Source organism: Panthera onca, chromosome B4 (genome assembly GCF_046562875.1).
Source record: "Panthera onca isolate mPanOnc1 chromosome B4, mPanOnc1 haplotype 2, whole genome shotgun sequence".
NCBI classification, from domain to species: Eukaryota; Metazoa; Chordata; class Mammalia; order Carnivora; family Felidae; genus Panthera; species Panthera onca.
The window spans coordinates 123,974,282-123,986,292 of NC_138345.1; the positions used below are offsets into that span (position 1 = coordinate 123,974,282).

General features: G+C 52.0%; 1 protein-coding gene across 4 annotated transcripts in view; it reads left to right on the top strand.

Annotated features, from left to right (window-relative positions):
• The first annotated feature begins 700 nt into the window (after window positions 1–700).
• The window catches only part of CHST11 (carbohydrate sulfotransferase 11), a 265,153-nt gene continuing 253,842 nt past the window's right edge, over window positions 701–12,011 (top strand). Inside the window, exon 1 of one of the 4 annotated variants that reach the window (XM_060656559.3) lies at window positions 701–1,564. In XM_060656559.3, the coding sequence (XP_060512542.1) occupies window positions 1,447–1,564 (118 nt within the window). In that variant the 5' untranslated portion in view covers window positions 701–1,446. The remainder of the gene's footprint in view (window positions 1,565–12,011) is intronic. The other 3 variants (XM_060656560.3, XM_060656561.3, XM_060656562.3) reach the window with 3 other exon arrangements.

The window sequence follows — 12,011 nt, forward strand, 5'->3', positions numbered from 1 at the left end:
TCGTAGTCGCCGATTTTCAAAAGTTAGAACGGGGTAGGTGAGCCACTGACGTCTGCACTATTAGCCTGTATCCACTTGATCGATTGTTAACCAACTTAAATGCAAGGGGTTGGAAACTGTAAATTACTTCCCACAATGCAGGAAAACAACGCCATCTTTCCATTTACCTGCCAGTGCTAAGGCCGGCTGGATTTTTCCATCAGTTGTTTGAATTCGGCTGACGGTGACTTCGTGGGGGCCACCTCTCTCTTCCACCCTCTGGGACTCGTGTGCACTTGGGAGAATCTGGAGGGAGCTCTACCCTCCGGGAAGCCAGAGTTTTAAAATCCGCAAGCCAGTCCCTTTTGCCTTGTTGAGGGAGAGACTCTGCACAAATCTCCGGGAAAGCTCGGCGGTCGCCAGACCCCTGCGGGTAGTGCAGTTTCCCTAACCTTGACCCCCAAGTCAGCCGTTTCTAACCCCTTTCCAAAGCGTCGCTCGAGCCCGGGAGTGGTTTGAAAGAAAAAACGAAACCGCCCGTTTGGAGCTTCGGCTAAAGGGCACTCGCTCCCTGGGGGCTCAGGGGCAACTTCTCCATCACCTCGTCCAGGGATTTTAAACAATCGCGGACCACCAGCCCCCTTTACGCTCTCGGTGCCCGACTCGCTCCCTGCCACTTCCCTCCACGAACGCCGGCAGGAGTGGGTGGCAGCACCGAGGCGATTTGATTCGCATTTTTTTTTTCCTCCGGGTTTTGTCATGGAAACGCTGACACAACCTCCAGACGGCGGCCGAGCCCGGCCGGGGACTGAGGGCTTTTGGGACCCTGCGGGAGCGCGGCGCGCTCTCCGCACTCCCCGGGAAACAGCTGGACGCGACCAATTCCCGGGTAGGGGCGGGGGGAGCGCGACGCTCCGCCCCGGCGGTCCGGCCCCTCCCTCCTCCCGGCTCTCCGCGGGCGCCCTCCCCTCGCCGGGGGCTGCGAGTTGCATTTGGTAAAACCCAGCCCGGAATATATAGATCATTGGAGCGCAATGAAGTAGCCTTTGGAGCGGAGGGAGGGGGCCCGTCCGACAGCCACAGCGGCCAGCGCAGCAGCGGCGGCGGCGGCGGCACCACCAGCGCTCGCACCCCAGCCGCCCGGCCCGCGAGGAGGCAGCGGCGGCCGCCGGCGGGAGCGGAGGCGGCGGCGGGGAGGCGAAGAGGAGCAGCGGGAGGAGCAGGAGCGCGCAGCCGGCGGGTCCACGCATCTCGGCACTTCCAGAGCAACTCCGGCGCCTTCCGTACCCCTGCCCGGGGCTGGGGGCTCCGAGAGCGGCCGCGAAGCCCTCCCGATCGTCCCCCTCCCGAGCCCTGCCCAGCCCTTGCCCTGCGCCTCCCGGGCTCCGCTCCGCGCGGCAGGGTCCCGGCTCCTGCGCCCCGGGCGCGCCTCCCGGACACCCCGGTCCCCGCAGCCAGGACAAAGCCATGAAGCCGGCGCTGCTGGAAGTGATGAGGATGAACAGAATTTGCCGGATGGTGCTGGCCACTTGCTTGGGATCCTTTATCCTGGTCATCTTCTATTTCCAAAGTATGTTGCACCCAGGTAGGGGGCGCGTTAGCGTGGTTTTGTTGGATATTTTCTTCTCTCTCGCGCTCTCGCTCGCTCGCTGGCGCCTGGTTTCTGCCTATTCCAACCTTACCTCTTCTCCCTCAGCCACCTCGGGACTCCTTGCTGCCCGGACAGGACGAGTCGGGATGGAGAGGAGGAGAGAAGACGTGCTCTCTCTCCTCTTCTTCCTCCCGGCTCCAGGCTGGAGGATGGAAGCAAGGGGGAGCGGTTTTTTTTTCCTCCCTTTTTTCTTTGTGTCTCTTGTCTGTCTGCGAGGTAGCAGAGCAAGGTAGAGAGGTTGTGGGCAGCTGCTGACGTGGGGGGCCGGTTTGAAGAGAATGCAACTCCCCGCGGATGCAGCGATCCGTGGATGAAAGAGGCGCCGGGAGGCGGCCGCCCTGCGCCTGGGCGCGCTGCCTTTTCCTTGGGTTGGGGGCTTGGGGGCTAAGGGTGTGCGCCCCGGCGAAGTCTCCAGTCCCTGCTGGGGAGCCTGAGGCTCAGGCTCCCACGTGTCCGGGGCTCAGCGCCGCGCAGAGGTGTGGGGAGAGGCTTGGTGCCCCGCACTGCCTCTCCACTAGGTTGGGGAAGGGGCCAGGCGCCCCTCGTTTGCCCCCGGGGTCTGGCTCCTCATTGACCTTGCGGCTGGTGTCCTGGGGCTTGCTTCACCCCGCGCCCCCACCCCAACGGCTCTCCCGACCCTGCGCTGGTCACTGCTCCTGGGTCACGCCTTGGCCGCAGCAGTTTTGGAGGAAACTTTGGCCCGGTCCTGGACTGACCGTCAGGTTGCTTGCCCCTCTCCTGGGTTCCGAACCTCTGAAGTCCCCCGGAGGGCCCCGGGGCGTGTGGCAGTGAGCCCCTCCCCCAGCCCTCTGTAGCTTAGGCAAGTTACACATCTGAAATCTGGACTGGGGGAGGATCGAGGCTCGCCCCTTCCAAAAGGCGCTAAGGAAAGTTTGGGACCTGGGGAGGGAGGGGCGCCCTCGAGCGCGGCGGCCGGGGGTTCACTGCTCGGCCCCGAAGCCCAACAGGTACAAAAGCCTTCCGAGGAGGCTTCGGGGTGACGCGGCTCGGCCCGGGGAGCCGTGGTATCCACACCCCCCACCTCACCCCCGGCCGGCTCCCACTGGGCCACATTGGCTCCGAAATCCTTTTTGCTTTCTTCCTTTTTTTCTTTTCTTTTCTTTTTTCTTTTTTTTTTTTTTTTTTACGCCTCCGAGTTGCCTTTCTCAGTACAGCCACAGCAATAATTTGCTTTTATAATTGCAAGGAGGGAGTTGGAAACACATTTCCTTCCAGGGAAATGGGGTTGGTTTTTTTTCTCTTTTGCCTCCCGCGTTCTCCTTTCAGTGTGTATGTATCTAACACTTTCAGCAGACGCAGCCCCGAATTCTTCTAGCTTGCGTTTGGGTGGGTGGCAGAGGAATAAAGCTGTTCTTTCCATCAATCAGGCAGGGCTGCGGGTGTGAGATTCCTTGACAGCGTCGGGGACTGAGCGGCCCCTCTGCCCGGCTCGCCCTGGAGCAGTTGTTCAGGCGGCCAAGGATATGGTCTGACGCTACCACTGGTAACCTCAGGACATCCGACCCAGCCTTGTAAAAGATGGCTTTTGTTTGCAGTTGGGTATTTTTAGTTTCATGTCAGCAAACTGCAGCCGTGTTTGTCTCCTCACCCAGACCGGTGGTTGGGAAACTTCTAAGGGAATTTAAAAATGGACCTCGCTTATGTTCTGGGCAGCCGGTGCGGTGGTTCCAGTGGGCAAGGCCAGACAGACAGCAGCATCCTGGAGGCCAGGCCAGACTCCGCCCCAGAGACTGGGAGACTGGGTGCCGTGCAAGTGCACTGGGGCTCAACCAGTTTAAACAAAGGGCCCAGGGGTTTGGTCTAGACTTCAGATACGTGTTTAGGCCGCTTAAAATTTTGCCTGGACAGAACATGCCGGGTAATTCTCTGCAGAAATGCCAAGGACAAGGACGGATATTAGTCTCCATGCGGAATGCACTTGAACTTCTCCGTACCTGTTAGTCGTCCAGGTACTGATAATACCCCCACTCGCCATGGTTTTCATGCAGCCGATGCCTTTTCTTGTCTGAGAATTCGGAAATAACTTTTTAACCAGAGACACCAGGAAGAAGCTTGTCCTCTGCTCTCATCCTTCGCTTCCCTTCCTGGCCCCATTTCCTTTTAAGAAATGGCATTTGCTTATTATTCATATCTGTATGAGTGTTCTCTCCTGACATGTTTTCCCAGCCCATAGCAAGTTCCACTGTCAATACCTTCTATTGAATGTGCAACTGAAGATGGTCCAATTGAGAGGTCTTCCTTATGTTGAATTACGTATGGTTCCACGAAAACTCCGTGCCATCAGTTTATTATGATATGGGCCATAAAAATATGCTTCGAAATCAATATTAAACATGTTCCTTTCTCCCCCCCCCCCCCATCTTATTAAACTTCACGGTTGACGACAGCTGATGCTAAATCTTTTCTACTACTTTGAATTTCTTTAAAACTTAGCTGGATCTTTGCTTCTTTGAGGATTTGGGGTCATTGGTGGGATGATCCTTTGGCCTGGCTGTGCAGTTTCAGTCTTGAAAGATCACCCGGGGAGAGGCATAAGGGACCACGCCATGGCACAGATTGTCGCTAAAAATTTGGAGCCCTCCGGTAGGAGTTCCACATTCCTGTATCTGAAATAGAAAAATAGTATTCCGAAAGAAATGGATTCCGGGCTTCATCGGTACCTTGAGAACACCTGGAGTGTGAGAGGTGGGGGAGAAAAAAGAAAGGAGACAGCTGGCGATGGGAGGGCTGGCTGTCTCTCCCTCGGATTCTAATCTGGGGCCCATTGTCTTCTGTACTTTTCTAGTTCCCAAGCAATTCATAAACTTGAGTAGTTGATCTTTAATTTGGTTGGAGGGTTCAGGAGAAGTGGGCTTTGTCAGTAAGGCAGCTTTCTTTAGATCTCTGACATCTGAGTTATAGTCCTTGTTTATGTCAGTTTTTTTTTTTTTAATTTTTTTTTTTTTTTTTTAAGAGAGAGAGTGTGTGCACAGTCTGTGCATGAGTGGGGAGAGGGCAGAGGGAGGGGGAGAGAGAGAGAGAGAGAGAGAGAGAGAGAGAGAGAGAATCTTAAGCAGGTTCCATGCTTAGCTCAGAGGCTGATGGGGGGGGGTCGGGGGGGTGCGGGGTGTGTGCTCGGTCCCATGACGGGATTGTGACCTGAGCCAGCATCAAGGGTCTGGTGTTCAACTGACTGAACCACCCCGGTGCCCCATGATTTTATTTTTTAGTCATCTCTACACCCAGTGTGGGGCTTGAACTTACAACCCCAAGATCAAGAGTCCCGCACGCTCTACCGACTGAGCCAGCCAGGCACCCTGGGATCAGGTTTTAGCCCCATCCTAATCCCAGTGTTTTACGCAGTGCCTGACACATAGTAGGTTCCTAATAAAATATTTGCTGGGGAAAAGCACGAATAGCTCAGCTCCAGAAGACCCGCTTCTCTGGTCTTCAGGAACGTTATCAAGCCTTGCCGACAATGCTGTGTCTGTGAGTCTGGGTCCGTGTGGTGGGCACCCTTCCCTGCCTTCCTGGTCTCTGAGGGCCCCCGCACACATGGATTTGGTTTAAGTCTTTGTACCCCAGGTGGAGCATTCCCCGCGGCCTAGATTTGCTGCCCCGAGGTATGAGGCAGTTGGGGCACTGCTCGGTGTCCTGGGTACTGGGGGAGCTTGGCCTCCATTCGCCACTGACTCAAAGAAACCCGTCCACAGCACAAACCCCTTTTGTGGGTGTGAGCAGCCCCTGAAGTGGGTGAGGATGGAGCCACATGCTAGCGGTTTCTGCACACATTCGAGTCCATCAGCAAATGCGTCCTGTAAATGTGCGTCCTGTACAGTAAACTGTGTTGCCTACCTGCCCCGGACAGCTGGGCTTTGATGGAGCTGTGCTCCGCAAGGCAAAGCGGAGGAGGCCCCCGGGGCTGCATTTGTGCCCAGTGTGTGAAGAGAGTTCCTCCGAACCTTCCTTTTGTGTCGCTCCCTAGGATTGTGATTTTGTTCGAAATCTCCTGTTCGAAGAAGAGAAGCCTGCGGAGGAGAAAGCCTTTTCTCTCTCTTTCTCTTCCTCTCTTTTTTTTCCTCCTGCCGTATGTTTACTTTCACTGTTGCCTGGGATTTCTTTGCCTTGGTCGAAGGTATTGAAAGATTATACCCTTTATTTAAAGACTTCTTGGGGCGCCCGGGTGGCTCAGTCGGTTGAGCGGCCGACTTCAGCTCAGGTCATGATCTCGCAGTCCGTGAGTTCGAGCCCCGCATCGGGCTCTGTGCTGACGGCTCGGAGCCTGGAGCCTGTTTCGGATTCTGTGTCTCCCTCTCTCTGGCCCTGCCCCGTTCATGCTCTGTCTCTCTCTGTCTCAAAAATAAATAAATGTTAAAATTTAAAAAAAAATAAAAAATAAAAAAAAATAAAGACTTCTTGGGTTACCCCTTTGTACTTGTACTTGATTAGATTGAATGTGCAGTGCTTTTGTGTGATGATCTTAATCTAATTGTAAACATAATATGTGCTCATTTTAGGAAATTTAGGAAGTGTAGAAGAGAAACCATCATTTAGTATTCCACCACCCAGAGGCAACAGGTGCTTTATTCTATGTATTATAGAATATATATGTTAAAAAAAAGTTGAGATTATATCATGCCGTTTGTACCTGTTTTGATGTATTTTAGACAAGTGCATCATTATGGTGACTAGTTATTATGTTTAAAGACAACATTTAACCTCAACCTTTTTAATCTATAGATTTGCATATGTCTCTGCCATCCCCCCCCCCCTCCGCCCCCCGCCCCACTTTGCAGGATGTCAGTCCTGTATCATTTTTATTACTTTTTTTAAAACTGCACACGAATCTTTTTGCTTATACATGAAATGAATTTGGACTCACCGGTTTGTAGGGCCGGTTCTTAGGTTATCTCTCTGGCGTTTCCTTTTGCAAAGGCAGCAGGAGGGTCTCAAATAGGAGACTGTTATGAATCCTGAAAGCAGCGTTAAATAACTGAAGGCTAAGACCTGTCCAGTATGGGGACTCCCTTTGGTGGGTGAAACGTTTGCACCTCAGTGAGGCATTGTCATGGCCGCATTAAGATGAGACAGATACACTTAGGCAGTTCCCTCCAACAGTTACAGCCACTGCTCAGGAGCTCTCATTTCATTGCTTTCTGAAATAAAAGTGGTGGTCAGCGGAGGGGTGGCTGGAGATGTCCGTGGGGCAGGGGACGTGGGGATCCATCCTGCAGCAGTGGGGGCTGCGGTTTAGATTTATCTGGTTGGAGAGCCATTTTGCTCATGACCAGCTCTATCAGCACAGCCGTTTAAAAACAGGAAGTCAAACACTTACAAGTTCAGGCCCCACCGTTTCCCCCTCTTAAAATCCACCCACAAGACCCACCTCCTTAACCTGGGGAGGGTAGGTGAAAAAGGCCTTGTGAAAGTCATCGTCAGCAGGCATGTAAGTCCAAATTCTTGGAAAAACCAGCATTGTTTGCTTACTCATTTTTTTCTTTTTCGTTTCTTTTTCTCTTGAATTTCGAGACCCTGTCTTTATCACAAGTGAGGAGGAAGGCACATCTTCCTCTGAGGTCATTGAATAGTCTGATCTATCAATTAAAAATTCCCGGAAACTTATTTGACGCATCTGAGATCAAATATGATTGATCAGAATTTACAAGCTGAGTTGTGCTTTTTTTTTTTCTCGGCCTCTTGTCTTTCTCTCTTCTACTCGGTGCCAGGCCCCGGAGGTGGGTCTAGGCACTTGAGGGATTCAGTATGGATTTTGGCCCCCAGGGAACTTAAAGCCAGACTTGAAGCAAATGCAGAAGTAAAAAAAAAAAAAAAAAAGTAGGCCTGTCAGGTGGTGTGGAGAAAAACAAAGCAGGGAGAGATAGATGGGGGGCGGGGCTTGCAATTGAATATAAAGGTAATTAGGGAATGCCACTGGTGGGATGACCTTGGAGAGCAGAGACCTCAGGGAAGGGAAGGAGCCATCCACGTGTCCATCCCAGGGAGAATGTCCCAGGCCTAGAGCAGCAGAGGCCTGCCCCTGAGGTGGGAACTTGCCAGACAGGCAGCACTGAGTGTTCAAAGCAGAGGGAAGGGGCCCGGAGCAGAGTGTGCTGCGGGGTCTGGGGCAGGCTGGGCGGGAGGTGAGGAAGCTTCTTACTTGCACCTTTATCTTTGGGCAGCTGGTCCTGCGCTTTGGTAAAGCGGTCACCGCACTAATCCTGTGTCTCCTCACCCCGCCCCCGCACCCCCCCACTAGACCACAAAGTGGTAAAAGAGATTTGAGAAACATTTTAACGGAACTGGTGTTGGGAAAGTCTTCAACAAAACGTTCGGGGTGCGATCCATGGCATTCACGACTACAAAGCGCGGTCGCACCCTGACTTCTGCGGGCACTCAGTAAGGGCGTAGAGAGGGACTGGGTTGGGGGCTTGGTGATTTGGACGTGGAAGGCCTGGGTCCTGGGGCGGGGCTCCTCTGCTCCCTAACCCCATCAATTACCGTATTCCCTCCATTCTGAGAGACTCATTTTTTTCGCAATTTCGTAGCGATGAACTTTGACGGTGTCGTCATCGATGGCTTCTTGGCAACGTGCCATGCTTCTGTGGCCAGGCTTGTTCTTTCTCATTGGGACTCAGAGTGGCCATTGTCTTAGAGTTGATGCCCTCGGAGGCGGCCACCTCTGTAAATTGGGAAGGTACTTTTTGCAAACCACGGCACACCCCGTGACCTTAGTAAGGTGATGGGAAAAGGCATCCCCCTAAGACGCGGGCTCCCGGTGAGGGCCCAGAAGTGCCTGATCAGCCCTGACTGTGGGCTTCGTGAAGGCTTGGCCAGCACGTAGGCCCATAAGCCTTTTCTGCTCTGCCTGGGGGAGCTCGTACCCATTTTCAGAGGCTTGGGGCTTGCAGTTCATATCTCTCTTACGTTAACTGATAGGGGTCGGGAAGAGCCCGAATGGGAAGGGTGGCGAAGTGACTTATTTAACCCAGGGCTCGATCCTGGAAGTTCCAACAGAAATAGGTGTAGACGTTTCTTGGGGAGATAATCACAGTGTGGATTTTAGTTTCTTTCATGGCCATCGAGCTCACGTGGCCTTTATAATTTCTCTGGCCCTTTAGAAATGTAGTTGTTTGTTCGCGTGCGTGCCTTCTTCTTTAGATTTATCAGGGCACGGATTCTGTCTCTGAGGTTGGCCCAGAAGTCCTTCGGAAACATTTCAAGAGTAAACATTTCAAGAGTAAACAAGAGTAAACATTTCATCTCAAAGACACCTGTTCCCTCCTGTCCCCTCCTTACCTGAATGTCTAGAGCCCAGAGGGAAGAGCTGGGCTGCTTTGCCAGGCCCACACAGCTTCCGGGTGGTCTCTTCCATTTGTCCTCTAAATCTCTCTGCTCTCCTGCTCTACTAGGATTCGGAGTTCAGAGCTGGAACTAAAAAATGGTCTAAGTATTTTAAGCAGAGGGTATTTAATGGAGGGGATCTGGTGCTTATGAAATTGCTGGGGGCAGCTGGAGGCATAGGACTCTCCGCTGGGCCTGCAGGAAGGAGCCCCAGCTGATAGTACATGTAATTATTTGTAAGCAAATCTATATTGGCTGCTCCAAACCGACCCCTTAGGAGTGCGGCTGTCTGTCTCCAAGACTGTCCCGGAACTCCTGAGTCTGAGAACAAACTGAGGCTACTGAGAACCAGGGGTCAGAAATCCTGGTTCCAGAGTTGGAATGATTCCCCACTGCAGCTGCCTCTTGACACTCAGAAGGACAGAGGGAGGACCATGTAATGCTGTTGTAAAACCTCTCCTGTCCCCATCACCACATTAGCCTGCGGCAAAACCGCCCAGAAGGCAGGAAGTTGGTCTCTGACTCATGTCTTTTTTTTTTTTTTTAAGTATATGTATGTATGTATGTATTTAGAGAGAATGCAAGTGGGGGAGGAGCAGAGAGAGAGAGAGAGAGAGAGAGAGAGAGAATCCCAAGCAGTCTCTACACCGTCATCGTCGAGCCCAGGGTAGGGCTCGAACTCACGAACTGTGAGATCATGACCTGAGTCAGATGCTCATCCAGCTGAGCCATTCAGGTGCCCCTCACGTCTGCTTTCTAAGTCTTGAGTGAGTGCTTCTGTTTGGGAAAACCAAATTCACAGCCAGAACCCTGGCTTCAAGAAAGCCTGGCCAAGTATGGCTTTTGCAGCGTAAGAAGGCCTTCTAGAAGAAGGGGTAGTGGAATGGCTGATGAGCAAACATCCACAGTAGTCAACCACACATTGGCACACTACTGGTGAACCATACTTGAGGAGTCATTCCCAATATGTTTTGTTTATAGATAATTTATATGCATTACCACCATCATCTAAATATCCAGCATAAGGGTCTTTCTAAACTTTCTACGAGTAGTGATTGTAAAACCACATGTTCATTATCCTCTGGTTAATGCTGTTGGCTGACACCTTGTGCACTCCGATTCTGCGATCCTTTTTACCTTGTAACGTGGCAGATGGAGACTCGGAGGAGTGTGTGTGCATTGTGAGTATTCGTGCGCTGTGGCTTCTTGGCTGGGATCTCTCTAAGCCTCCATTCCATTTTGTGAGGATTGGTTTAGGTGAAAGTAGATAATGTAATCTGTACCTCTGCTTACGACTCGTTGTAAATGGCGAGCCGTGAAATAGGCCGGAGCAATGAGATCACGGAAACGGCCACAGAGTCCCTTCACTTTGTGGCTCTCCGTCGTCCTCCTCATGACACCCGGGTTTCTTTCTTTTCTTTAGAGAGGGAGAGAGAGAGAGATTGAGTGGGGGAGAGGGGCAGAGGGAGAGCGAGAGAGAGAGTCTAAAGCAGGCTCCACACTCAGCACAGAGCCCGCCGTGGGGCTCTGTCCCACGACCCCTGAGCCGAAATCAAAGGTCAGACACTGAATCACCTGAGCCACCCGGGCACCCTCACCCGTGTTTCACAAAAGGCATGTTGAGTTGTTAGGATGGGTTACATGGAAGTGTTTGTGTTGATTTCTATTTTCAACACTCAAGCTCTTTTGTTAGACTAAATATAAATGAAAGACGTAACGTTGCCTTCCCAGGGCCCTCGTGTCCACTAGACTTTGGAACTCCAGGTCTGGACTTGTCACGAATGTAACCGGTGACCGCTAGGCCCGCCACAGCCAACTCTGGGTCAGGGTGCTAGTAACCTCGTGCTTGGTCTGGTGGTGGGGAGTCCGAGTGTGACTGTAGGTAAGGAGGACAGGTAGCACTGAGATCTCCAGTATCACCTGAAGTTCGTTTCTGACTCGGGCAGGTACGGGTAGGGATAAAGAAACCTGGTAATGTGGGGGTTGAAGTCCATTTCAGTCTTGTGAGTGGTTATCCTAAAAGCCTCGGGAAGAAAACCCACAAAGGCAACTCAAGTTGAAACAGGCTGGTGACTGGGCTTCTGCCTGAAGCTGTTAACTTCAAAGAATCCTAGAAGGGGGAAGACACAAAGGCCCCTCCAAGGGAGTATTGTCATATCACACTTTACATCTCTTAACGGTTGACGCAGTTTCCCTTTATTGTCATCGTCCGTGGTCATTCGCTATAGAGAAAAGAGCACAGAATTCGCTATAGAGAAAAGAGCACAGAATTTGCGGTGTAGAGACCAGCTTTTGGACCTTGGCCACCTACTGTATCCATTGGACATCACTCAAGATGTTTTTGTTGAATGCTTGTTAAGCGTTAGGCTTTGTTCGGGGGGCTGGAGATATGACAGGGACACAGACAAAAATGCATGTCCTCGCGGTACATTCTCCTCGGGGAAGACACAATAACCAAATGCATGTTTAAAACATAGAGTGTGTTTGATGATGACAAGTGCTACAGAAGGACAGTAAGGCAAGGAAGGAGGATATGAAACCGAAGCAGCCTGGGGACTGCAGTTTGCAGTGGGGATGCCCAGATGAGGCCTCCCTGAGAAAGTGGCTTTCTTTAGAGATAGAAGGAGACGAGCCAGAGAAATAATACAGGTATTTATTGAGTACTATTTCTGAAGGTCGACCTGGGCCAGGTCTTTAATATGTTATTTCGCAGAAGAAACTTACAAGGTACACACGGTTATCATCACATGTTATAAGGGGGCAAACTGAGGCATAGAGAATATCATTCATCCAAGGTCACATTGAGAGGACTGAGGCGCCATGGCTGTCTAAGATCTGTTGCTCTGGATATGTAGTAGGGGCTCTCTGTTGGGGGTTGTCCCCTCCCCCATGTTTGGAAATGTGTCGGGATGCTCTTGATTGTCTCTAGGACCGATGACATCAGTCTCGTTGGCAGGGCTAAGGATGCTAGACATCTTGCAAAGGATGGAATCTTTCCGCCCATCAGAGTCATCTTGCCCAAATGCCAGTAATGCTTCTC